At 44.9% G+C, this 27,461-nt stretch overlaps 1 protein-coding gene and 1 long non-coding RNA gene across 2 annotated transcripts; both read right to left on the bottom strand.

Annotated features, from left to right (window-relative positions):
• Positions 1–3,068: 3,068 nt before the first annotated feature.
• On the bottom strand, positions 3,069–4,518 carry LOC123184935 (uncharacterized). Its single transcript, XR_006493123.1, has 2 exons — positions 3,974–4,518; positions 3,069–3,521 (listed from the first exon to the last, which is right to left on the bottom strand). It is a non-coding gene; the product is annotated as an uncharacterized lncRNA (long non-coding RNA).
• Positions 4,519–8,116: 3,598 nt separating this feature from the next.
• On the bottom strand, positions 8,117–10,175 carry LOC123184934 (cytochrome P450 709B1). Its single transcript, XM_044596966.1, has 4 exons — positions 9,817–10,175; positions 9,518–9,741; positions 9,176–9,420; positions 8,117–9,067 (listed from the first exon to the last, which is right to left on the bottom strand). The coding sequence occupies exons 1-4, from the start codon at positions 10,088–10,090 to the stop codon at positions 8,266–8,268; spliced, it is 1,545 nt and encodes a 514-aa protein (XP_044452901.1). The 5' UTR covers positions 10,091–10,175; the 3' UTR covers positions 8,117–8,265.
• Positions 10,176–27,461: the final 17,286 nt, after the last annotated feature.

The following is a 27,461-nucleotide window of genomic DNA, read 5'->3' as shown; positions in this document are numbered from 1 at the left end:
CCCGCCCCTCCCCCTTCCCCACCCCCTTTTCTCGCCGACCACAAGTCACATTTCCCATGTTTCCTCCTTCCTTTCTTCCTTCCTAAGCTATAGCCGCTTCCTCGCTCTTGCCGTCTCGCATCCTACCGTCAGGGTCGCCATGGTCTTCTTCAAAGACCTCTCCAGCGATTCCTCTGACGACGGCGACTCCTTCATCACCCGGGTATGCCTCTCTTCTCTCTCTCGGGCTATGACTTGGAATGAAGGATTTTTATCCGATGGTCGATTTGAGTCACTTCTTCCTCTTGTAGCTCCCCAGGACCATCAGTGGCAACGAATGGAGCGGGGTGGCTGAAGATCTATCTGCTCGTTGTCACCATCAATCTCCATGCGTGAAGCTAGTTCCGTTCGAATCTGTGGACAGTGGGAGGAAGTTTCTAGCATGTGCAGACAAGGTTAGACCCTCTTTCATTGTTACAAATTATTTGTTAGATGTGATTCAGACACTGTCACGGTCTCAACCCATTCATACCACACCTTCAACCAAACACATCTTAAGACAGTGTCACAGTTTGTACCTAGTATCTAAAATTGTTGCCAACTCATCAGCGGTACCATTAGAAAATTATTTGACATCGCTTCAGCAGTTTGTGCAGCCAACTTTGGTCCACGCATCCGAGCAGCCAAGCAGTAAAATACTAAATATTTATGGCACGAAGGAACCGGGCATCGGAGCAACTAGGTGCTCCGGAGTCCGGGTCCCTATTTTTTCGCTGCATCGGCTCGCCAGTGCAGGGCACCGGTGCGAGATGTAGCAACAATTGTCTTTACACCAGTTTTGGCATACATAGTGGACGACCTTACTGCTATTAGTTCTATGTTACTAAATTTGTGCATGTACACACTTGTTAGTATCAATTTGTTGTCATCCAAACACTGTCGCTATGTTGTTGCAGTTATATTTACTTCCTCATAAAATGTTCAATTTGTTATTTATTGTACATGAGTAAGAACTTGTAGGGTTGTTGTAGTTAATTATAGCTTCTGATTTTCCAGAATTTGGTTGTTGTCTCATTAGCAATTAATTCATTTGCACATTGATCTTTTTGAGAAGATATGTCATAATTAACATGTTTCTTCAGTTTTTGAAAATAAGCATTGGTGGTTTTCTATGTTGCTATGAACCCATTTTCCCTACAATTGTTACTGATCTAGTTTTAAATATTTTAGGATAAACGGAAGTGTTCTTACTTGGAGTGGGTTGATCAAGAGTGGACACAGTCTTCGAAGATATGCCTAGCGAAGCTCTGGAGCATGTATGAGGAAGAGAACAGAGAAAGTGTTGTTAACGCTAAAGAATATTTGAAGATGCGGGATAAAAAAAGGAAGGTGGAGAATAAGCTCAGATTTTTTAAATCAGAGTTTTCTAAGATGGTGTTGGCAAAGGAGGAGGCACTTTCTCAGTTGGCCAGTGCAAAACAGGTTCTTACTGAACTGAAAGCAGAGGTGGATAAGACGAACCTAGATGATCTCGATTAGGGAAATGAATATATTGTTCTAATATTGTTCTTATGAAGTTGAACTAGCTATATGTTGTACTGCACCGTTTTCATGTAGCTATCGTACTGTGATGTTAAAATATATTTATATGTCCCATATGAAATTGGCAAACAGTTGTTCAATATAAAATATGATTTTGGGTAATACTGGAATTATTAATTGTAAACTAGTAAACCTGTTAAATGTGTGATGGAACTTTGCAAACAGTTCTAGCAGTAAAAGCGCTTGTGATGGATAGCACAATGCCACACAGTTTTCTTCATCAAATCGTGTGATGTAGTTGATAAAAGCAATCAGTTAACCAAGGCTGAGCGTGTGTGATAGTTACACCTTTCACACACGAGCCTACACTTAAAACTGTGTGAGATGTACATATGAACGGAAACGTTTTCCCTGAATTGACTCTGTGGGGTGTACATAAGAACGAAAACGTATTCCTTGGATTGACTATGTGTGATATACATACGAACAAAAACATTTTTCCTGGATTCACTGTGCGGGATGTACATAAGACCAGAAACGTATTCCTTGAATTGACTATGTGTGATATACATATGAACGGAAATGTTTTTGTGTATTCACTTTGTGGGATGTACATATGAACAGAAACATATTCCTTGAATTGACTATGTGTGATATACATACGAACGGAAATGTTTTTGTGGATTTACTGTGTGGGATGTACATATGAACGGAAATGATTGGGTTTTGATGCCTCGCCCAATTGCACACGAGCTCATTTTGCCTCAGCCTGTGTCCTAGAAGGGCCTATCCTCGATGATTTCTGGGTCGTGTGGGAAAGACCCCCTACTGCCCACACTCACTTGACGATGGTTCCAAATGCCATCGCGGAAAGGGGTTAAAAACCGTTTGTATAGCACCGACGCGTATCAATGATTGCTAGCAAAAATTGCATCCACCTTGGTACATGACAGGCTATGCCAAGTCTGAAGGACTGTGATAATCACCGTTGAACAAGCACTCCCATTAAGAACTCAAAACTGGTAATGAGTTCGGCAAGAACAATATTAGCAGAGCCACTCCCTAATATAACAGTGAACCATGTACCAAGTATAATAATAGACACATAACAGTGTCTATTCTTGACATTGTGAAGCATGAACAAATCTATACGCTTCATATAGTCATTTCTACACTTACCATAACATCATCACTACACGCACAGACTACAACAACAGTTCTTCTATAGTTTTGCCAAGAAAAGGAATAGTACTTATTCGGTCCGCAACTTGTGCATCAAAATACTTGTGGTCAACAATTTGTCATGAGTTGTAGAATCTATGACGATCAATCTTTCTTAGTGAAAACCAACATGGAAGACTAACAACAAGAAATCAATTAACACAACTCATGTAGCCTGATACCATTTATATTTCAAACAACAAGCAATAACCTTACTTTTCTGGTGGCTCACAACTCATAATAATGTCTCAAAGCTGTAGGAAAAATGTGAAATGCGGTAACAGGGAAACAAATGGTTGTGCTTGGTTCTCCAGAGTACTTAACAGTGAAACAGAAAACCAAAATAGAATTTTAAACCACCATAAACAGTAGCAATACATAATCAAATGAAGTTACCAATATGCTTCATTCCCACATGAGCAGGTTTGACATGAACAAGTACAAGAAAATAGAACTATAGAGATGCGGCATAAATCAACTAGCTAATAAAATTTGAGATCAAGCACAAATGTACTAGCTAAATCAAATAACATCTATTTACCAGGGAAATTAACCACCATGGTGACGCCTTTTAGGTTTGCACCATGTCACACAGGTCGGTTTTGAAGGAGCAGAGAGCCACCACCTATCGCAACAGTCTGTGTATCAGCATATATACTAGGACACTTCCAATTGTTGACTCTTAGTATTCGATGCACAATTTGCCGACCCTCGATGCCACCTTCTTTGGGAATCATAAGTCATATACACTGGGAAACTTCTTATTATTCTCTGTTAAACTGGAGCAAATTCAGCAATGAATCAGGATTTTGATATGCTGATAAATGCACAAATTTCATTTTATTTATTGCCTAGCAGAATCAATTTACTTTCTTTCCATCTTTTCGAGCTATTGACTCTGTATACGGAACTGCAAGTATTAAACTTTTTAGTGAATTGTTCTATACTACAAGATGCCAAAGTTATCTGACCGGACTGAATCTTCCAACTTGATTCTCCAAATTACGTATGACCGAAATAAAACTTCCAAATTAGAGTACCAAAACACCTAGCACAGTAGCAATACATCATCAAATCGAAGTTATTATGCATCATTCACTAAGAAGATTTGACATGAACAAAAAATAGAACGAGAGATGCAACATAGATCAACTTGATAGTAAACTTGGGATGTAGCACAAATTTACTAGCAAATAAAAATCAGCATCTATTTACCAGGAAAAAGAATCACCTCGTTGCACGGCCCGGATGGGAAGGAGCCGAGGAGACCACCACCGGCTTGCTGCCGACTAGGGGGAGGAGGACGCGGGTTGTTAATGGGGATGGAGGGAGAGAGGGGGAGGGAGAGAGAGGCGACAAACCCACCGGTGTAGGAGCTTTAGAAGGGAGTCTGCGACAAGCACACCGTGGGGCGGAGGCTGTTGTTGATGAGCTCCGATTTGGTCCGCCTCGAACTGGGCCGCTAGCCACACAACGACAAGGAGCCATCGGGAGAAGGAGCATCACCTCTACTAGGAGCGCTCGCCCAACTTGGAGTATGGATTTGGGCGGCCGCCACCGCCGCCGCCCTCGGACAAGATTTGGTTCGTGCGCTGCCTCTGCCCACGGGATTTGGATTTCGATGAGTTGGGGCATCGGGACCAAATTAGGTATCAGGTAGGGACTATTTTGCACACACAACACCGCACCCAAATCTGGGCCATCAATCTCCGATCCAATGGAACAGATCCAGTTTTTTTATTTTTGCACCACAGGCTACTTTTCTATTGTAAAAGCAGCTTGTGGTGCAAAAATGGAAAAACGAATCTGGGGCATCAGATCCATTGTAGAAGGTACAAATTCAAGTGGAGGGATCCCAAGCTACTTAATGTGCATTTTATGAAAACCCTCCTGCTAGTAGTTGACGTCAAGTAGACGTTTGCAATAACCACCTCCACTTTTCATGTCCAAACGATTTGGTTCTTAGTAAATTGTAATATTGCCATATCTTCAGTGTTCATGCCAGCTCCCTCCCTTTGCACATATGTATTACATGTCAAAGATATTTGAGTAAATGAAAAATTTAAGCCAACCTCTACATGGCAAACTAGACTACCAACGGCACTAATATGTGCCTACGTTTAAGCTGAAGCATCCCCAGGAAGAGGAAATTGGGTATACATGTTTAAATCGAAAATGCTACACCTACGAAAGACTAACGTAAGGTTATGAAAACTTCCAAACTTAATCTAAACATCCCCCCCCCCCCTCCCTCTGATTTTCAGGGGGGTGGGCCCCTCATTCCCCTAAACACCAATCCTATTCTTCCATGTTGGCTGATACGTAAACTTAAGTAACTCCTTTACGTAAGTGTAGCATTGCCGTGTTTAAATGGACCATTCTAGGCACAAATGCTTGACTGCATGTCAAACTGGACGGTGGTATCCTTCCTTGGTTGCTTGCTTGTCCTCTGCGCGTTTTCGTATATGTAGACGTAATGCGATCCCATGACTGATTAGATTATGATTCTTGGATTGAGACCCATGGCTTCATGGTGACGTACATATAGACGATCGATGGGGCACGAGCTGTGCATCCATGGATGAACAAACTCGTTTCCAAACCGCCAGAGTTCCAACAAGCCCAACAGGACAAATGACGGTTCTTCTCTTGTGAGAACTTGCTCCGAAATTCCTCCGGATCTGACGGTACTTCTCTTGTGAGAACTAGCTAGGAGTCTTCTTCTCCTGTCTTGGGCGAAAAAGATACTCGGTGTTCTGTTAAAAAAAACTCAGTCTCACGCATTATTAGGGGTCGTCTGGTCTATCAAAAGTCATCACGTGCCTCACACCACAACCCCACTCTCCTCTCCGTCCATACAACAGGGCGGAAGGCCGCTGCTATTTGGCAGAAGAAGTGATTAAAACAAGTTTTAGAAATCCGGCCCAACTTGTGATAGTTGCTATTTTGTGGAAACAAGGGAACATCACATGATAAAATATAGACAAATAGCAACACTATTTGGCAAAAGGACATTTGAGGCATATCATTGGATGGACAGCTCTCGTATCCGTGTCCGTGGATCGATAATGAGTCCGATTTGATGGACAATATTGAAGATGCCCTAAGGTTTGTATTGGACAGACCCAGTGCATAGAAGCTCCCACACAAGGTGGGGTCTGGGGAGGGATTATAGGAACCTAGTCTTACCCCTGCAAAGTGCAATGCAGAGAGGCTGGTTCGAACCCAGGACCTCTTGGCACAAGTGGGGAGGACTTCACCACTGCGCCAGGCCGAACCCTAAGGTTTGTATTGCCCGTACATTAATTTTGACATTTTTATTGAGTAATACAATATTGTTTTGTGAAATATATCTTCCAACTGTAAATGTTGTCAAGGTCACATTATCAACAAAACCACTCAAAACAGTCAAAGGGACTTTTTAGAGTTGAGCAACCATTTATAAACTCCAAGCAATGACCGAGACCCCCCCCCCCCCCCCCCGCCCAAAAAAATATATTAGGTCGCACCATCAACAAAACTACTCAAAACAGTCCAAGGGACTTTTTAGAGTTGAGCAACAATTTATAAACAAACAACGACTGAGAGCCGAACACCCCCCCCCCCCAAAAAAAACTAAAAATCAGGTGACATCATCACCAAACCCACTCAAAACAGTCCAAGGAACTTTTTAGAGTTGAGCAACCATTTATAAACTTCTAATAACGATTGAGAGCCGAAAATTCCACTTCCCTCCTTTTTTATGCATAACACTAGTAAGCTGCATGTCCCATGAACACTTGAAAAAAGAATTATTTGTCAAGCAAAATGCTCAGGAATACTTATCTTCTATATCTAAATAGCTAGCCCCCACTAACTATTTCTCTCAACATGCAAGCATGCCAGATCATCGCACAACATGCACGAGAAAGGCCCCACGTTCACTATCATATGTCTCGCAACATGCAAGCATGCCACTTCATCATGAAATCTGCATGAAAAAAGATCTATCTCAACATGCGAATTTCTATTCTATTATTCTATTTATATTTAATAAACATTTTACAACTATATAGTGATCAAACATAATAAAGTATATGTAGTTTCAATTTTATCCTTTTATATATGTTTCATACAATGAATCACATTGAGATATGTTACAAAATATTCCCGCAACAACGTGCGGGGTATTATCTAGTTACATATAAAAGGAACTCCCTCCGTTCACAAATATAGGATGTTTTGTGTATTTCAATAAGGACTATATACGGACTGAAATAGTGAATAAACACATTAAAACATGTCTATATACATCCAATTCAAAAAAATAGTTAGAACATCTTATTTTTGTAAACAGAGGGAGTAGTACATAAGATCAAATTTGTTTTTTCACTTCTACAAAATTTTGGTCTAACCATGGTTGTTGTTTCCTTCTGGCTTGTACCCTTTTGTTTAGAATGTTCTGGTTCTGCCTTTGCTTCTGCAAAGAAGTGTTTTTTTTTCTTTTTGAAGATCCGAACCTGGTTGAAGCTATGGAAAGGAGTAAAGAACCGGATGCAAAATGATGGATTTTTGCAATCATTAATAGTCTGCCATATGATGATTTTGTCAGGATTATTGTCACTCTTTGGGTTATATGACATGCTCGCACTAGTAGGAAACAGGGCTTTGGTTTTTACCAGTTCGGAGCAATAGTCCTGGTCGTGTTACAAACCGGGACATCAGCCAGAACGCCGGCCGGGCCTCGGCGGGCACCAGTCCCGGTTCATCAGGCCCCTTTAGTCCCGATTCCAGACACGGATTGGGACTAAAGGGCCTCGCTCCTGGCGCAACCCCTGTAGTCCTGGTTGGTGTCTAGAACCGGAACTGAAGACGTCTTCAGTCCCGGTTCTAGGCACCAACCGGGACTAAAGAGATGCCTATATATGCTCGCCCCTGCCCGCTCACTCCTCTGTTTTTTGGCCGGCCGGCCGGCGTGTGGGAGGTGTGTGCTGCTCTGTTCTCACCATCTATACACATGAGGTGTTTGATGAAATGTCCGAACCATACTTAAGCTTTCTCCTCTTGTCGTAACGAGCATCATTTAGGGATCGCGATCCTTAACGGTCCTAAAAATTATGAAGTCCTGGTAATTGCAATCAACGTAGAAAAATCTACTCTAAATAAAATGAGTGATAAATGATTTGTTTGATTAGAAAAATAGCAATAGCATTTATTCCTTGTGTGCAATTTGAGGAAGATTTTCCAAAGTGGAGAAGTAAGACTGAATTGTATGGATCTTTTCCATCCTGCATGTCAGGATTGATAAAAAGGAATTTGCAATTTTTGTTTATCTATAGATAGTGACTATGCTTTGGGGAAATAAAGGTGGCTGATGGTAAGAAAAATCAAGAACTTATTAATAAAACACTTTATTATTTATATTTACAAATAGGAAACATTATACATCGATAATTTTACAAGCTTATCTAGTGCGCAACATAACTAAACTCCAGTCAAATAATACAAAAACCTTGTGTTATACTTAACACCATACACATTTTTTTACATCTCTAGGCTCTTGAGGATCATGGGAAGCCCAAACTTAGGCCGCAGCGTGATCACATCCATGGGGGCATGAACATACTTTGGTGATAGGGAGAATGAGAACCTCTGAAGAATCACGGCGATCACGGCCTTGGCCTCGATCATTGCAAAGTTCTGCCCTATGCATGACCTCGGCCCACTGGAGAAAGACAATAATGCATTGGGGTGCTTTCCGGCCCTTGTCACTCCATTCTCGAACCTCATAGGCTTGAATTTGTTGGCATCTTCTCCCCAGACCTCCTTGTCGCGATGTATCGTCGCGATGGGGATCGTTAGGAACGTGCCTTCGGGCACTTTGATGCCACCAACCTCGAGATCCGAACCCGCCTTCCTCTGAATGGCCGATACAGGTGCGTACAACCTGAGAGTTTCTAGTAGGAACATGTTGACCAGCTGCAGTTTGTTGAGCATGTCACCGGTGGGAGTACCGTTGCCACACTCTCTTAGCACCTCCTCCCTGAGCTTCTCCTGCCACTCGGGGTGCGTGCTCAGCAAGAACATGGTCCATGTGAGCAGATGCGAGCTGGTGTCATGCCCGGCAAAAAAGAATGTCTTGCACTCATCTATGATCTCATCCATACTCAAAAGCGGATTTTGCCGGTCCTCCGGCGCACACGCCTCCAACATAAGCCCGAGGAGGTCGTTGCCATAGCCCATGGTGTCTTTGGTGGCAAGGCGGCCTTTTATGATGTTCATCAGCATGGTCCTCACCTCCTTGTCAAGCTTCCATATCTTGAGGTTCTTTTCAGTTGGAAGGTACCTGATTAATTCCACAAACACACATAGATTAATTTCTGCTTGGTGAAAATGTATGTTGTGAGTTGATTCGGACCAATAATGGTACAAGAAGAAGAAGAAGATGCATTACCTGAATGCTGGGATTTGCACGTTGAAAACGGTGGAGAAGGCAAGAAACTGGAGCTCCCTCTGCGCGAGGAAGACCTTTTTCCCTTGTTTGTAGCTGCTTCCGAATGCCGTGTGGGAGATGACATCCGCGGTTAGCTCCTCAAACTGGCTGCTCAGGTCAATCTCCACGCTGCCGCCCTTGTCCATCTTTGCCTTCCACTCGGACATCATTGACCCGGCACAGTCGGACATGGTCACCGTCATCATCTGTCACACAAATACTAACAGTTAGCGCAAGTCATACGTATTGGGCATGCTTAAACAAGACACAGACGTCAACGCGTGTGCGCTGGAGCTGGCGTACCTTGAGCTTGTCCATGTTGAAGGCCGGGTGGACGACCTTGCGGTGGCGCTTCCAGTCGTCGCCGTCGGTGAGCACGAGCCCCTTGCCGAGCAGGCGGGCGATGTGCGGGTTCCCGATGCTCTTGGGGTACAGCCCGCCGCGGTCGGAGAGCACCTGCTTCACCACGTTCACGTCGGCGATGCACAGTGTCGGCTTGGCTCCGAACCAGTACAAGAACGTGCGCCCTGCAAGCGGGAAATGGCGTGAGATCACGAACTAGATCTGCTAGAGGAGAGGAATCTACAGGCTCGGCTTTTTACCGTGGATGGGGATCCATTTGCGGAAGTGCGGCTGGACCCTGGGGACGAAGTCGTGGTCGCCGATGTCCAGCGCGGCGCCGGCGCTGTCGGCGCGGAGCTGCTTGATCTCGGCGAGGTTCCCGGCGAAGAACCTGTAGCCCGGACCGCCGACGCCCTGCGCGCGGAGCTGCCGGGTGATGGCCCGCGGCCTCCACACGAGGTACACCAGCGCGTCGAACGCCCACGAGGCCAGCACCGCCGCCACGGCGGCCGCCACCATCCAGACAAGACCCATGGTGGACCGGTGGTCACTCAGGGTTCAGGAACAGCGACCTGTACTGTACGTACGCTTCTGCTTCTGTGAGTTTGAGACCGGGAAATGTGTTTGTTTCCGTTGTGAGACTCTGGTCGGGGGAGGTGGGTATTTATATGCCGTTCGCGGCTGCGCTTTGACCATGGCACGTAAAACTTGGGGTTGCTGGCCACGCGCATGCATGTGACCCACGCGCCTGTGAGATCAGCCGTGACGCGTGCAAGTAGAGCCCCGGACCATGCTGGATGGACTCCGGCTGTTGGGAAGCCGTCGTACGCATGGAGCTGCTGGTCGACATCGACGGCATATCCGCACGGGGCTGGCTGGCTTCTAGACAAAACGTCTTTCATTTTGAGAAGATGGCTTCTAGATAACGACACGTGGGTTGATATATAGTACTACGTAGCAATCCACGGTGCTTTTGAGCACACAACAGAGGCTGTCAACATAGACATGGCTAGACTAGATTGAGCACCTGATTTATCACGATTGACTTCTCTTCCTCGCCAAGAATATATTTCCTTGTCAAACAAACATGGTCCTTGTCAGGGGCGGACCCAGAAACTATTCTAAGTGGGGGCAAACTATGAGAGTGGGGGCATACTTTGTACAAATTCACATAGTTTTGGCAAAAATTTCTGAAATTTCAAAGAAATATCACTGAAGTTTCATATTTTGAGTGGGGTCCTAGGCCCCCACTCCCATGAACGTGGGTCCGCCCCTGGTCCTTGTAGAACAAGATCCTGATGCCTGCATAGAGATATTCCTTTAACGCGCCTCTCGCGGCATAACTGCGTACGTGAGGAGTGTTTGATTGATGAGGAGAGTTTGATCGATCCCTCCAGCACTACTTCGGCCCCTTTACCCCATACCTGTTTCGGCCAAGGTCCACTGTTTGATTGATGAGGAGAGTGGGACTTGGAATGAAGATTCGGTGAGGGCCTTTTTCTCGGATGATGTGGCCAACAAAATCCTCCAAGTTTCAATCTGTAGTTTTGGTGGCTCTGATTTTGCTCGCTGGCCATTTACCAAACTGGGCGATTTTTTTTTCGAAAAAGGGAGCTCCGCGACCTCTGCATCAGAACGATACATACGGCCAAATTAATTAATAAGCAAATATGTTCAACACAAGTCTTGATGTCTCAAACAAAAGAGCAAAAATTGCTCACAAAGAGCAGAAAAAATAAAAGTAAAAGTCACAACCGGCTGGCACAAGAAAGATAGGAAAACTAATTGCCTATCCTATTACATAACCGTCATCCAAACAGGTTAAAAATAGCCCGTGCTACCTTCTCCCATCGGATAGATCCAGTAACAATACGCTCCCTGGCCTCCGTCGGAGTGAGTAGCGACCACATACGGATCAACATAGTGGCTCGGAAGATAACCTGCAAAAAATGAATATTTGTTGTTCTGTTAAAGACCAAATCATTTCTGCAGTTTCATACTGCCCATAGTAAAGCACATACTCCTACATGAATGTATCTTGCTGTTTCGGAATCTATCCCGTCAAATCACGTCTCAAATAACGTGCTGATAGTATTCGGATGAGTAATGTTAAAGGCTCTGTGAACCGTCTGCCATAATTTTTTTGCCAAAGGGCAGTCAAGAAAGAGGTGTTTGATGGATTCATCCCGATCACAAAAACTACATCTTGTAAATCCTATCCACTTGTGTCTTACCAAGTTGTCCTTAGTTAAAATGACTTGTTTATGTACAAACCACATAAACACTTTAATTTTCAAAGGTACTTTGACTTTCCAAACATGTTTCGAACTAGGAATAGAGTTAGAATTGATAACATCCAGATACATGGATTTAACCGTAAACTCTCCATTCCTAGTCAGCTTCCAGCACAACTGATCGGGCCGTTGAGAAAGCTAAATATCCATCAATATCCTCGCAAGATGGAGCCAGACTTCCCAACGGTTTCCGGTTAGCGTCCTCCTGAAGTGAATATTGAGAGAAATGGACTGAAGTACTGTTGCAATGTAAGCGTCTCTTCGTTGAACAATGCTATAAAGTGAAGGATATCGAAGCGCGAGGGGTGTTTCCCCTAGCTATGTATCCTCCCAGAATCTCGTAGTGTTACCATTTCCGACTATAAACTTTGTCCTATTGAAAAAAACTGATTTAACTCTCATCGGTCCTTTCCAAAAAGACGAGTCCGTCGGCCTCACTGTCACCTGGGACAAAGTTTTGGAATGAAGGTACTTATTACGCAGAATCTGCGCCCATGTCGCCTCCGTCTCTACAGATAACTTATACAACCACTTGCTGAGAAGACATATGTTCTTCACCTCAAGATTTTCAATACCTAGACCCCCTTAGTCTTTCGGTCGACAAATAATATCCCATTTAGCGAGTCTATATTTTCTCTTGAGTTCATCACTCTGCCAGAAGAAGCGGGATCGATAGAAGTCCAACCCTTTCCGAACTCCAACTGGTACCTCGAAAAAGGACAAGAGAAACATGGGCATACTCGTGAGAACCAAATTAATAAGAATTAATCGGCCTCCGTATGACATCGTCTTGCCCTTCCAGCATCTCAGTTTCTTCTCAAATCGATCCTCAATGCACTTCCATTTTCTGTTTCTCAGCTTACGATGGTGAATTGGTATACCCAAATACGTGAAAGGTAAAAACCCCAATTCGCACCCGAACAATTGTTTGTAAGCATCTTGTTCCTCATTAGCTCTTCACAAGCAGAACAATTCGCTTTTATGGAAGTTAATCTATAACCCGGTCAATTGTTCGAATAAACATAACACCAGCTTCATGTTTCTCGCTTTTGCCAAGTCATGCTCCATAAAGATGATAGTATCATCGGTGTATTGTAGGATAGACACACCTCCATCAACTAGATGAGGAACCAGGCCACCTACCTGACCATCATCCTTAGCCCTTCCTATTAGAATCGTCAACATGTCGACTACTATGTTGAATAGAATAGGTGACATCGGATCTCCTTGTCTCAGGCCTTTATGTGTCTGAAAGTAGTGAACTATGTCGTCATTCACTTTAATTCAACACTCCTTTTTTGCGTAAAAGATTCTACCTGGTGTCTCCAGGCCCTATCAAAACCTTTCATACGCAAGGCCTGTTGAAGAAATGGCCATTTGACTTTATCGTACGCTTTCTCGAAATCCACTTTGAAAACAACCCCGTCTAGTTTTTTCGTGTGAATTTCATGGAGCGTTTCATGAAGGACCACAACCCCTTCTAGGATGTTTCTGTCCGGCATGAAAGCAGTTTGGGACGGCTGCACCACAGAGTGCGCAATCTACGTGAGTCTATTAGTCCCAACCATGGTGAAAATTTTGAAACTTACGTTAAGAAGATAGATCGGCCTGAACTGCTCAATTCTCACGGCCTCTGTTTTCTTAGGAAGCAAAGTTATCGTTCCAAAATTCAGATGAAACAACTGAAGCTGTCCAGAGAATAAATCATGGAACATCGGTATCAAATCCCCTTTAATAATATGCCAGCACTTTTTATAAAACTCCGCCGGAAATCCATCCGGCCCTAGAGCTTTATTATTCTTCATCTGTGAAATAGCTTCAAACACCTCTTTCTCCGAAAATGGGGCGGTCAAAATATCATTCTCACCCGCAGCAAGTTGAGGAACATCCTCGACCCTGGACTCATCCAAGGATATGAAATTATCCTCCGGAGGCCCAAACAACTGCTTGTAGTAATTGGTTATGTATAATTTTAGGTTTTCCTGTCCTAAAATCGTCCCCTCGTCTTGCTCAAGCTGAAAGATTATTTTCTTTCTGTGCTTGCCATTGGTGATCATATGAAAGAATTGAGTGTTAGCATCCCCTTGGACAACTTTGTGAACCTTAGCTCGCAATGCCCACTTCAATTCCTCCTCTCACAGGAGTTCTTTCAATCTCATCTCCGCGTTTACTTTAGCATGTAGCTCCGTGGTCTCTAAAAATGTGGACTCGGCTTTTAAATCTAGGGACTGAATAAGTGTAAGGAGCCTCTCCTTTTCAACCTTATAAATCCCACTAAAATGCTTAGCCCACCCACGTAAGAAACTTCTTAAGTGTCTTATCTTATTTTGCCATCTTTCAACAGAAGTCCTCAGTCCCGCATCTTTAGCCCATTACCTGGCTATCAGATCCAAGAAACCTTCTCTTTCAAACCACGCCAATTCGAAAGAAAAGGTATTTTTATTCCCCACATGTGTTGCCTCACCAGAGTCCACCAACAAAGGGGTGTGGTCGGAGATTGTGCGCGATAACGCTTGGACTGTTACCATGGGAAATTTCTGCTCCCATTCGACGCTCGCGAGGACTCGGTCCGGCTTTTCAAACGTCGGGTTTGGCAAGTATTAGCCCAAGTGAATTTTTTACCCGAAAGCTCTATCTCTCTCACATCCAAACTTTGAATAATGGTATTAAACATAAACGACCACCTGCCGTCAAAGTTATCATTGTTCTTTTTCTCTCTCCTTCTAATAATATTAAAGTCGCCCCAACCAAGATTGGAAGCTGCTCAGAACCGCAGATTCGAACAAGATCCGCCAAAAAAATCTGGTTTGAGTTCTGGCTGCGCGGCGCCATATACCGCCACCAGTGCCCAATTAAACCCATCGGCCTTCGATCTAACCCGAAACTTGACGGCGTAATCTCCCATAACCACACTTCGGACTTCCAGCGACTCACATCTAACCCCAAGTAAGATCCCACCTGATCTTCCTCTCGGAGGTAGGCAATGCCATCAAAATCGACACCTCCTGATAAAGTACTTAGAAACTGGGGAGAGAAATTATCTCTTCCAGTTTCAGAGAGGGCGATAAAATCCAACATATGCTCGATAGAAGCATCCACTAGAAACCTTCTTTTAGCAAAGTCTGTCGGTCCTCTGCTATTCCAAAAGATTCCTCTCATATTTCATCATGATTTTTTTAGTAGTACGGTTCCTAGCACTTCTGCACACCGCCGAAGCTGGATAAATCTTTCGCTTCCACTTGCGTTTAGGCTTGCTTTGATCCTCCACCCGGTCCTCACAACCGGGCTCCGTGGACCTAACTGCCTGAGACTCGATAGGGTAGTGTCCCTTAGGGATATAGAACCATCATCCTCCTCTGTCTCGGGAAGGGATGGGGCAAGATCCGCACAAAAATTATCGAGCACCCTGACTCCCAACGCATCTATGTCAGAATCGTTCATAGGTTTGACCGCTGCTAAGTTTTGAATCAGTTCTAAAGCGCGTTCCACTTCAAGATCCAGGATATCATTAACAGATTTAGAGATTTCACTATCATTACCACCTAGTGAAACTGAGTCCTAACTGATTTGCCTATATCATTAACTGATTTTCACTATCCAAACTGGGCGAGTACTCTGTTAAATTTGCCTATAACATGGCTAGGACGTCTGGCTTCCTGAAAGCCCACAGCTGCATTGGCAGGGGCCAACACTCTAATTGGCAGTCAGAGGAAAGATTGTGGAAGGAGCTATGGAGGGTCAAGGCTCATAACAAAATGAAGATTGTGCTTTGGAGATTTGCTCATAACTACTTGCCTTTGGGTGAGAAAATCCAACGCCACCAGGTTCCGACGCGGACGGACTGTTGTTTCTATGGCCGGCAGGAGAGTGTTGAACATGATTTGCTGTTCTATGCACATGCTTGAGCAGTTTGGGATGATATCTAAGAGTCCATGGGGATCAAGCCGTCTCGCTCATCCTTTGCGTCGCCTAAGTAGTGGTTGTTTGACTTTCTCTCCCACGGCTCCGAGCGCGATGCTGCCATAATGACTGTCACTATCTGGCATATATGGGAGGCCCAGAACTCTGCAAGGAACGAACCTGAAGCTCCTCACCCCCAACGCACGACAGCAAGGGCTTGAGCTTATATAGATATGATCTTCCAGCACCTATACAAGCCTACTCCTGCAACTAGGCATGAGACCCCTGCTTCTAGCTCTATGTGGTCTCCGCCGCTGCCAGGTACGCTGTTAGTTTCATCGGACGCTGCTGTCTCATGGGAGCTTGGTAATTCTTGCGCTGGTGTGGTGGTTTAGGACCACTCCGGTCAATGCATAGCTGCTGCCTCTAAACCCTTGATTGGTGTTACTGATCCTGAGGTGGCGGAGGCATGGGCTCTTCGACGGGCGGCGCGACTGGTACGGGAGGAGAACTACTCTGATGTGATCTTTCATTCAGACTGCCTCTCTGTGGTGCAAAAGCTGAATTCTTCCTCCCGGGACCACTCCTTTGTGGGATCAATTGTTGCTGATCTCAAGATGACAACTGGAGCTCTTCCGTCTGTGACTTTCAAGCATGTTCGTCAGCATCGCAATGTTTTAGCTCATGTTTTAGCTAGATCTAGTCTGAACTCTTCGAGTCTATGTATTTTTCATTCTGCTCCGGATTATATCCGGGAGACTCGTTGTAACTTGTTTGCTTAATCAATAAATGCCGACGTTCTCTAAAAAAATTGCATACGTGAGGTTTTCTTCTTCTTCTTTGCACGCAACTTTTAATTCCTTGCAAATATATAATAAGTACTAACTCAAATTAAAATCACGACAAGTATTTTGAAAAGTAGAAAGTACATGAAAGAACGAATAAACTTGTTTCGTTACACAATTAATATCACAACCACACGACTAGATTCTGAGAAGATACTTGTAAGATCCAATGAGCCGTCTTTCTGGAAGGGGCTAATAAGGACGAAAGAAAACTTCTTTCATAGAACTAAATTTATAATCGCGAGCGGTAACACAACTAGATTCTTGGTAAGATACTTGGTTAGGGGATACACCACTAGCCATACAATATTCTTCTCTCTATAATATTGTGCAACATAATGACGTTTATATTACTACAATATTACAGTCTAAATTCATAATTGGGGACGGTAACACACTAGATTCTGGGAAGATACTTAGTTAGGGGAGACACCACTAGCCACAGAATATTCTTCTCTCTATAATATTGTGCAACATAAGGACACTTATATTGCTACAATATTACAGTCAGATCCTTTAAATATCTAGTTCAGGAGGTCACTAGTAGGTGACTGATGAGACAGTTGGCTACATCTTGTGCGGAGGTTGATGGCCGTTCATCTCTCTGATGAGCCAGATTCGATTCATTGGAAGTTATCTGTGAATGGGATATTCCCCGTCAAGTCTATGTATTTAGACTTAATTGATTCTAGTCCAATTCCGAAATCAATTCATATTTGTAAGATTAAAATTCCTTTAAGAATCAAAATCTTAATGTGATTTGTTCACAAGAAAGTAACTCTGACTAAGGTAACTTGGCCAAATGAAGATGCGAGGGTAGTAAACGATGTTGTTTTTGTAATCAAGATGAAACCATAAAACACCTCTTTCTCAAATGTCCTCTTGCCAAACTTCTATGGTGTATGATTCATATAGCTATTAATATTAGCCCTCCAACTAGTATTACACGTTATTTGGGACGTGGCTGGATGAGTGGAGCCAAGTACTGCAGGACATATTTGGATAGGAGTGTGCACATTACTTTGGGCTATATGAAACAACAGAAATGACATGATTTTTAACAGAAAAACTCTTATAGATTTTTTGTAGGTTATATACAGAGCCACTACTTGGATCCGTTGGTTGTTACTCAGTTATGCGGAAGCTAATGAGTATATGGCTATTGGATGCAATCGTTAGGAGATGGTAGCACGGGATACTTACAACCGGTTTGGATGACGGTCAATAATAGGTTAGATGTTTAGTCATCGTGACCTATTTCCGTCTGTTGTGGCAACTTTTTTATCACTTCATCATGTTATTTTTGCTCTTCTTTGGAGGTTATATTCTCAGACCATTTTTAAATATTTTTCTTAATGATATGGTTGCATGCATCATTCAGATGAAGAAGCCGGGGATGACCCTCCATAAAGAAAACATCGCCACAACACACGGTAAGACTTCGGCGATTTGCTTGACGCTTTGATCACTAGCCAACTGCAAAGTGCTAGGGGCGAAATATCACGTGATACTAACCCTTACATGGTACCATGATACCATGATACCAACTTCCAAAATTTAAATTTAAACATGTCAAAAAGTTGTGAAAAAAATCATGGATATTCACAATACATATGTCGACAACCTCTAAAAACTTCAGATCAAAATTCAACATACACATGGAGAATGAGAAAAAGACAAAACTATCATATATAGTGTCAAAAGAAGACAAAAGCAAAAAATGACATTATTCACATCTAAATTTATCTTTTTTGTTTTTCCATGTGTGTTTCAAATTTTGATTTGAATTTTTTTAAGGGTTGTCCACTTATGTGTTGTGAACATCCATGACTGTTTTAGAATTTTGTTGACGTGTTTAAATTTGAATTTTAGAAGTTGGTATCATGATAACATGTAAGGATTGGTATCACCTGATACTTTCCTAGATGCTAGGGCCCCGAGTTCTCATAAACAGTACCAGGCCGGTTTCGTTGTCTGCAAGGAGCTCGATAGAGCACGTGTGTGTTACAAAGATATACTGTGAAAATATAAAATCCTCAGTTGTGTGATTTAAAAGGATATCAGTACTCTATTTAGAAATATTTAGACATTTGAAGAAACAGCCGCGTATTTACATGGGTCGCTATATTATTTGTAAGACCGCTGCATGAGTATAGCGAACTTTACGATCTGGTAACCACGCACAGTGATGGCTGCTCCTACCCTGCAATAAGCGTGGTAGGATTATTTTTTCTGCCTTCTGCCGGCGCCATCGTCGATCTACCTTGTCTTCTGTGGTCTTAGGACCATAGAGGCGCGGTGAATCTCGGCCCTTGCTGAAAGGGTTCCTTTTATATTTTTTTTGAGTATTGTTAGGTTTTGTGTCTTGCTTAAAGATGTGAGGGGGCGGTGGCTCTTTGTAGATGGAATAAAGTCCTTCCCGCCTAGCCTCTGTTTCGGTGATGTTTTTAGCATCATCAGAGGACGTGCGGAGGCTTGTCTCTGGCTGATCTCGTGGGATTCGGCCGGCGCTTGTCTTCGATGGATCCACGTGAATTCGTTTTTCGTTTGTCTGAGTTCGTGTGTTTATAGGTTGGATCCTTTGATCTACGCTTCTCTTCATCGGCGACGATTGTTGTTCTGGTGCGCTGGTTCTATAAGGCCTTAGCACGAGACTTTCTGACTGTCTACTACAATAATGTTTGCCCGGCTCCAACGAGCGAGAGGCAAGTGATGATGGCGCGTCTTCGACTCGCTCCAGTGCTTGTCGTCGTCGTTTGGTGCCCTACGGATCTGAATGTATTTTTTAGTTCTGGTGTTCATTATACTATTTTGAGAGTTAATGAATAGATCGGTAATTTTCTGATATATATATATATATATATATATATATATATATATATATATATATATATAGCGATCTAATATGACGTTGTCGAGCAAAGAACAGAGGCTGTCAACACAAACACGGTCACCCAGGTTAAACCAACTTGACCTGTCTTTCTCGCCAAGTATCTTCATTTCTGGTCAAACATGGACCTTGCGGATCAGGACAGTGATTTTGCAGATAGAAATTAGCGCGGCGGCGTCCGGGCATGATTCCATTTCTTGTCAAACATGGTCCACGACTAGTACTTTCTCTCTCTCTCTCTCTTCACTATTTTAATGATTTAAAATGCCTTATACTACTTTTGTTTTAAAATAAATGACTCAACTTTATACTAATTTTAAAATTATAAAATTAATACATAATTAAGTCATTTATTTTGGAACCAAGGAAGTATTCGTTTACCGATATACTAGTATTTTTCCTTCGTTACCGGGAACATCAAATTACATTAAGCAAACGCAAAACAAGGCTTGATACTCACATGATAGTCGAGGTAGCTAGGTATAACTGAAGAGGCACTACACGAGTGAATAAATTAGTAGCCTCCGAGAGCTGATGATTAAAGCAACCCGAAATAAAATGTCCCTTAATTTAAACAACAAACATCAGACACACACGCGTTAGCTACGACTTCAACGATTTCCACTCCATGGATTATCAGCCAACGGCTATATAAAATACCAAGCCGGGTTCATCAACAACTAGTTCCAGTTAGCGCACGTTCTGCCCGTTTTCCTCATCATTTTCTTTGGTAATTTCCTATTTTCCATGTGTTTTGTTGTAGTCTCTTGCCGCCTATCGTCGCCGGTGTATGCTTACTAACTTTTGCCAAACCGACATGCATATGCCATTTTGCTCTTGAAAAGATGCAGCTTGAAGTAGCTGGTGGAGTCTAATTCATCGAAGCAAAGGATAGGAGTCAACATACACCCGCCATGCACATGTGTAGCAGCACTAAGGGTATCATCAGGGCGGACTAGCAAACCTCCTGCAATTATTTGGACCACGCTGTTTGGACCATGGAAGCCATCCAGTGTGGGTCTATATCGGTCCGCGACACGGTCTAGACACGATTTCCTGTGCAAATCGAAGACAAATGTAGGGGGCTTTGCGGAAGTCCGGATCGATCCCAAACACGCTTCTGACCGTCCTGGCTCACCAAAACCCCTTCACCCTCATTCACACGCGTTTCCACCTGGCATCAGTTGCCCGCATTCATGCCGCTGTAGAGCGCGCCGCTCAACATTGAAGATGGCTTAGGGCGGATGTGACCTCTCACTGCCTCCGCCATTGAAACAGCGCGCCAGCTGAGGGCTCCGCCTGCAATGCATCTTCGGTGTCCGCGCCTGTTCAATGTCGGAGATGCGTGACTGGACGGGATGGGACGGATATCTACCACGTCTGTTCAATGCAGTTGTCCGCCCGTATGCCGACACTAACCAGTCTCGCCGACTGAGAAACCCGAAGGAAATATGCCCTAGAGGCAATAATAAAGTTGTTATTTATATTTCCTTATATCATGATAAATGTTTATTATTCATGCTAGAATTGTATTAACCGAAAACTTAGTACATGCATGTCTGAATACATAGACAAATATAGTGTCCCTAGTATGCCTCTACTAGACTAGCTCGTTAATCAAAGATGGTTAAAGTTTCCTGACCATAGACATGTGTTATTATTTGATGAACGGGATTACATCATTAGAGAATGATGTGATGGACAAGACCCATCCGTTAGCTTAGCATAATGATCGTTTAGTTTTACTGCTATTGCTTTCATCATGACTTATACATGTTCCTCTGACTATGAGATTATGCAACTCCCAAATACCGGAGGAACACCTTGTGTGCTATCAAATGTCACAACGTAACTGGGTGATTATAAAGATGCTCTACAGGTGTCTCCGATGGTGTTTGTTGAGTTGGCATAGATCGAGATTAGGATTTGTCACTCCGTGTATCAGAGAGGTATCTCTAGGCCCTCTCGGTAATGCACATCACTAAGCCTTGCAAGCAATGTGACTAATGAGTTAGTTATGGAATGATGCATTACAGAATGAGCAAAGAGACTTGCTGGTAACGAGATTGAACTAGGTATGAAGATAATGACGATCGAATCTCGGGCAAGTAACATACCGATGACAAAGGGAACAACGTATGTTGTCATGCGGTTTGACCGATAAAGATCTTCGTAGAATATGTAAGAACCAATATGAGCATCCAGGTTCTGCTATTGGTTATTGACCGGATATGTGTCTCGGTCATGTCTACATAGTTCTCAAACCCGTAGGGTCCGCACGCTTAACGTTCGATGACGATTTGTATTATGAGTTATGTGATTTAATGACCGAAGCTTGTTCGGGGTCCCGGATGAGATCACGGACATGACGAGGAGTCTCGAAATGGTCGAGAGGTAAAGATCGATATATTGGAAGGTTATATTCGGACACCGGAATGGTTCCGAAGTGTTTCGGGTATTTTTTGGAGTACCGGGAGGTTATCGGAACCCCCGGGGAAGTAGTGGACCTTAATGGGCTTTAGTGGAAAGGGGAGAAGGGCCCCAATGGGTAGCCGCGCCCCGCCATGGCTGTTCTGAATTGGACTAGGAGGGGGCGGCGCCCCCCCTCTTTCCTTCTCCCCTCTTCCTCCTTCCGTCCTTCTCCTAGTTGGAATAGGAAAGGGGGGGGATTCTACTTGGACCGGGAGTCCAAGTAGGACTCCCTCCTTTGGCGCGTCCCCCCTTGGGACGGCCTCCTCTTCCCCCCTCCTTTATATACATGGGAGGGGGCACCCCAAAGGCACACCAAGTCTTCTCTTAGCCGTGTGCGGTGCCCCCTCCATAGTTACACACCTCGGTCATATCGTCGTAGTGCTTAGGCAAAGCCCTGTGTCGTTAACTTCATCATCACCGTTGCCACGCCGTTGTGCTGAGGAACTCTCCCTCGTCCTCAACTGGATCAAGAGCTCGAGGGACGTCATCATGTTGAACGTGTGCTGAACACGGAGGTGTCGTACGTTCGGTGCTAGGATCGGTTGAATCGCGAAGACGTTCGACTACATCAACCGCGTTACTAAACGCTTCCATTTTCGGTCTATGAGGGTACTAAGGGAGTCCTGTACTAAGGGGTCCTCGGGCGTCCGGCCTGTTATCCATGAGCCGGACTGATGGGCTGTGAAGACATGAAGGCCGAAGACTGTACCTGTGTCCGGATTGGACTCTCCTTGGCGTGGAAGGCAAGCTTGGCAACCGACTATGAAGATTCCTTCTTATGTAACCGACTCTATGTAACCCTAGATCCCCCCCTGGTGTCTATATAAACCGGAGGGGTTAGTCCGGAAAGGACATACTCATTACCATAGCCATACAAGCTAGATTTCTAGGGTTTAGCCATTACGATCTCATGGTAGATCAACTCTTGTAACACTCATATTCATCAAGATAAATCAAGCAGGACGTAGGGTATTACCTCCATAGAGAGGGCCCAAACCTGGGTAAACATCATGCCCCCCGTCTCCTGTTACCGTCGATCCTAGACGCACAGTTCAGGACCCCCTACCCGAGATCCGCCGGTTTTGACACCGACAGGTACGTGGACACACTCTCCCCTCTCATTGCTATGCAATATTTGTGTCAATGGAACTCCGGATTCGTCTCCGGCTATAAGTCCCGGACTGGGTACGCCTGCGGACACTGAGCTGGATCAGTTATTGATTTTCGAATTTAGCACCACAGACATCTTCCAGCACTCATCTTTGGATGATGTGCTAAACCTTTAAAGAACTTGTCCTTGGAGAAGGACTCACAGCCAAACTATGTTCGGTTTGAGCCAGAGGCTGATGATAGGAAATTTCGTTTCCCACCCGCCACCCACTTCATAGCCACTGTCGATGACTTAACCGGCGTGCTTGATTACGGCTCTGAAGACATTGATGGTATGGACGACGATGCCGACCAGGAGCAAGGCCAAAACCTGCCATTTACTAGACATTGGACGGCCACCTCTTTGTACGATGTGTACATGGTCGACACACCTAAAAAAGCTAGCTACAATGACAAAGGAGATCCAATTGCGAATAAACCTTCTGAGACACAGTCCAAGTGCCGGCGCCCTAAACGCCGCTTCAAGCCTCGTCACTCAAACGATGGCACCACTGGAACCGGAGAAAATAGTACTCCGGGCGACGCCGAAAACAATGAAGACCCTGTCGGGGCTGCATCCGAACAGGAGAAACAATACAACAGGCAAGATAACCCTGATAAACAGGCCATGCCTAATGACCCAGATGATGACAGTCATCGTCCAGTCTTTGAGGATGATGAGAGCCTCGGCAATGAGGACTTCATCGTGCCTGAGGCACCCCTCGAGCAGGAGAGCTTCAAGTGCCAACTAATAGCCACTACAAGAAGCTTGAAGAAGAAGAAGCAGCAGCTTCAAGCGGATCAAGACCTTCTCATTGATAGGTGGACTGATGTCCTGGCAGCCGAAGAATACAGCCTCAAGCGCCCATCCAAGAGTTACCCAAAGCACAGACTGCTACCTCAGTTCGATGAGGAGGCACCAGATCCCATACCTCCCTCACGCAATGCGGACCGACCACCACGCGGTCGGGATAGTGCGGCAGACCGACCATCCCGCAGTCGGGATAAAGCGGCAACTCAGTCCAAACAACAGCCCGCCCCACCACCTCGCAAAAACAGGGACAGAATAGCTCGGGACCATACATATGACCTTCGGCAGGAGCTGGACAGTAGAGCAGAACACACCAGATCAATCTACGAATCGCGAGGACGCTTCCCGACTCGGGATGACGGCTACCTATTCGGGCGTGACAAACCTAGTCACACCCGGGCTGATAACCGCAGACGGACTCCATCGGAGGTGCGCCGTGATGCAGCCCGATATAGAGGCGCCGCACACCCTCTCTGCTTCACAGATGAGGTGCTGGATCACCAATTCCCCGAGGGGTTCAAGCCCGTCAATATTGAATCATACCACAGAACAACCGACCCGCAGTATGGATTGAGGACTTTATTCTCCATATCCACATGGCCCGTGGAGACGACCTCCACGCCATCAAATACCTCCCACTGAAACTCAAAGGGCCAGCTAGACACTGGCTGAATAGCCTGCCCGAGAATTCCATCGGTGGCTGGGAGGACTTGGAAGAGGCCTTCCTTGACAACTTCCAAGGTACATATGTCCGGCCACCCGATGCCGATGACTTAAGCCACATAGTTCAACAACCTGGAGAATCAGTCAAAAAATTCTGGACTAGGTTCCTAACCAAAAAGAACCAGATCATTGACTGTCCGAATACCGAAGCCCTAGCGGCCTTTAAACACAGCATCCGTGACGAATGGCTAGCACGTCACCTCGGCCAAGAAAAGCCGAAGTCCATGGCAGCCCTTACGACACTCATGACCCGCTTTTGCACGGGTGAGGATAGCTGGCTGGCTCATAGCAAAAACACAGCTAGCGAGACAGGCCCCTCTGAGGCCAAGAACAGCGCCGGCAAGCTCCGGCGCAACAAACACAAACATCGAAGCAATGGCGACAACACCGATGACACCATCGTTAACGCCGGATTCAGCGGCTCCAAGTCCAGCTAGTGAAAGAAGCCCTACAAAAGGAACAGTCAGGGACCATCCAGCCTGGATCGCATACTCGATCGTCCGTGCCAGATACATGGTACCCCAGATAAACAAGCCAATCACACCAACAGAGACTGTTGGGTTTTCAAATAGGCTGGCAAGTTAAATGCCGAAAACAAAGAAAATGGATCACAAAGTGAGGAAGAGGATGAAGAGCCCCGGCAGCCGAACACTGGAGGGCAGAAGAAATTGCCCCCTCAAGTCAAAACGGTGAACATGATATACGCTACACACATCCCCAAAAGGGAGCGCAAGCGAGCACTTAGGGACGTCTATGCGGTAGAGCCAGTCGCCCCAAAATTCAATCTGTGGTCGTCATTCCCGATCACGTTCGATCGTCGAGATCATCCAACCAGTATCCGGCATGGCAGTTCAGTCGCACTGGTCCTCGACCCAATCATCGACGGATTTCACCTAACACGAGTCCTAATGGACGGTGGTAGTAGCCTCAACCTGCTCTATCAGGATATAGTGCGGAAGATGGCCATTAATCCCTGACGAATCAAACCCACAAAGACTACCTTTAAAGGAGTCATACTAGGCGTTGAGGCCCGCTGCACAGGTTCAATCACGCTGGAGGTGGTCTTCGGTTCTCCGGACAACTTCCGAAGCAAGGAGTTAATCTTCGATATCATCCCCTTCCGCAGCGGCTACCACGCACTGCTCGGACGAACCGTGTTTGCTAGATTCAACGCGGTGCCACACTATACTTATCTCAAGCTGAAGATGCCCGGTCCGCGCGGTGTCATAACAGTCAACGGAAACACAGAACGCTCCCTCCGGACAGAGGAGCACACCGCCGCCCTAGCAGCAGAGGTACAAAGCGGCCTTCTCAAGCAACATCATAGTCTGGCTGCCAAGCCCCTGGACATCATTAAGAGGGTCCGGACTACATTGCAACATGACAGCATGGCTCGTCAAGAGCTCGATTAGCCATTCGGCCTCCGTCCCAATCCTGATGAGATAGTGGCATTCATACCACACGTCCATAACTATGCACTCAAAATTCCATGGGCATCGACGGAGGCACGAGCTATCCCGGGATCCACGGTTCGGCTAGACCGATCCCGGACACACATATAACTTTACTATCTCCTTTTCCCTTGTTTCAGGTTTCTCCTATGGGGGCCTCCTTCGACGGCCTGATTAACGATCCCTGATAACCCACTAGTATAGGGGATCGCAACAGTTTTTGATAAGTAAGAGTGTCAAACCCAACGAGGAGCTAAAGGCAGAACAAATATTCCCTCATGTTCTATCGACTACCGATACAACTCTACGCACGCTTGATGTTCGCTTTACCTAGAGCAAGTATGAAACTAGAGGTACTTTGTAGGTGTTGTTGGATAGGTTTGCAAGATAATAAAGAGCAAGTAAATAAAAAGTAGGGGCTGTTGTAAGTAAAGAAGCAATAAAGTAAATATAGCGAGTGTGGAAAAGTGGTGGCAGGAGTTGCGAAATTGTCCCTAAGCAATTGACTACTTTACTAGACCGATAGCAAGTATTTTGTGGGAGAGGCCACTGCTAGCATGTCATCCCTGACTTGGAATTCTATGCACTTATGATTGGAACTATTAGCAAGCATCCGAAACTACTAACGTTCATTAAGGTAAAACCCAACCATAGCATTAAGATATATTGGTCCCCCTTCAATCCCGTGTGCATCAATTTCTATGCTAGGTTGAAGCTTCTGTCACTCTTGCCCTCCAATACATAGTCCTATCAACATACAACTAACCCTATGGTGTGATCCACGCGCGCGATCATATGATGGGCACCAAAGGACAACAACATAACCACAAGCAAATTAAATCAATCATAGCAATTCATCAACCACCGATAGGACAACGAAAATCTACTCAGACATCATAGGATGGAAACACATCATTGGATAATAATATGAAGCATAAAGCATCATGTTCAAGTAGAGGGTACAGCGGGTTGCGGGAGAGTGGACCGCTGTAGATAGAGGGGGGAAGGTGATGGAGATGTTGGTGAAGATGGCGGAGGTGTTGGAGTAGATCGCGGTGATGATGATGGCCACGTCAGCGTTCCGGTGCCACCAGAAGAGAAGGGGAGAGGGGGCCCCTTCGTCTTCTTCTTCCTTGACCTCCTCCCTAGGTGGGAGAAGGGTTTCCCCTCTGGTCCTTAGCATCCATGGCATGGGAGGGGCGAGAGCCCCTCCGAGATTGGATCTGTCTCTCTGTCTCTCTCTGTTTCTACATTCTCTTCTGCTGCCCTTTCACCGTTTCGTATATATGGAGATCCGTAACTCCGATTGGACCGAAACCTTCGCCGTGATTTTTTACCAAAAATTAGCTTTCTTGCGGCCGAAGAAGGGC

Source organism: Triticum aestivum, chromosome 2A (assembly GCF_018294505.1).
Source record: "Triticum aestivum cultivar Chinese Spring chromosome 2A, IWGSC CS RefSeq v2.1, whole genome shotgun sequence".
Lineage (NCBI taxonomy): Eukaryota > Viridiplantae > Streptophyta > Magnoliopsida > Poales > Poaceae > Triticum > Triticum aestivum.
This window is presented reverse-complemented; position numbering and strand designations above follow the sequence as displayed.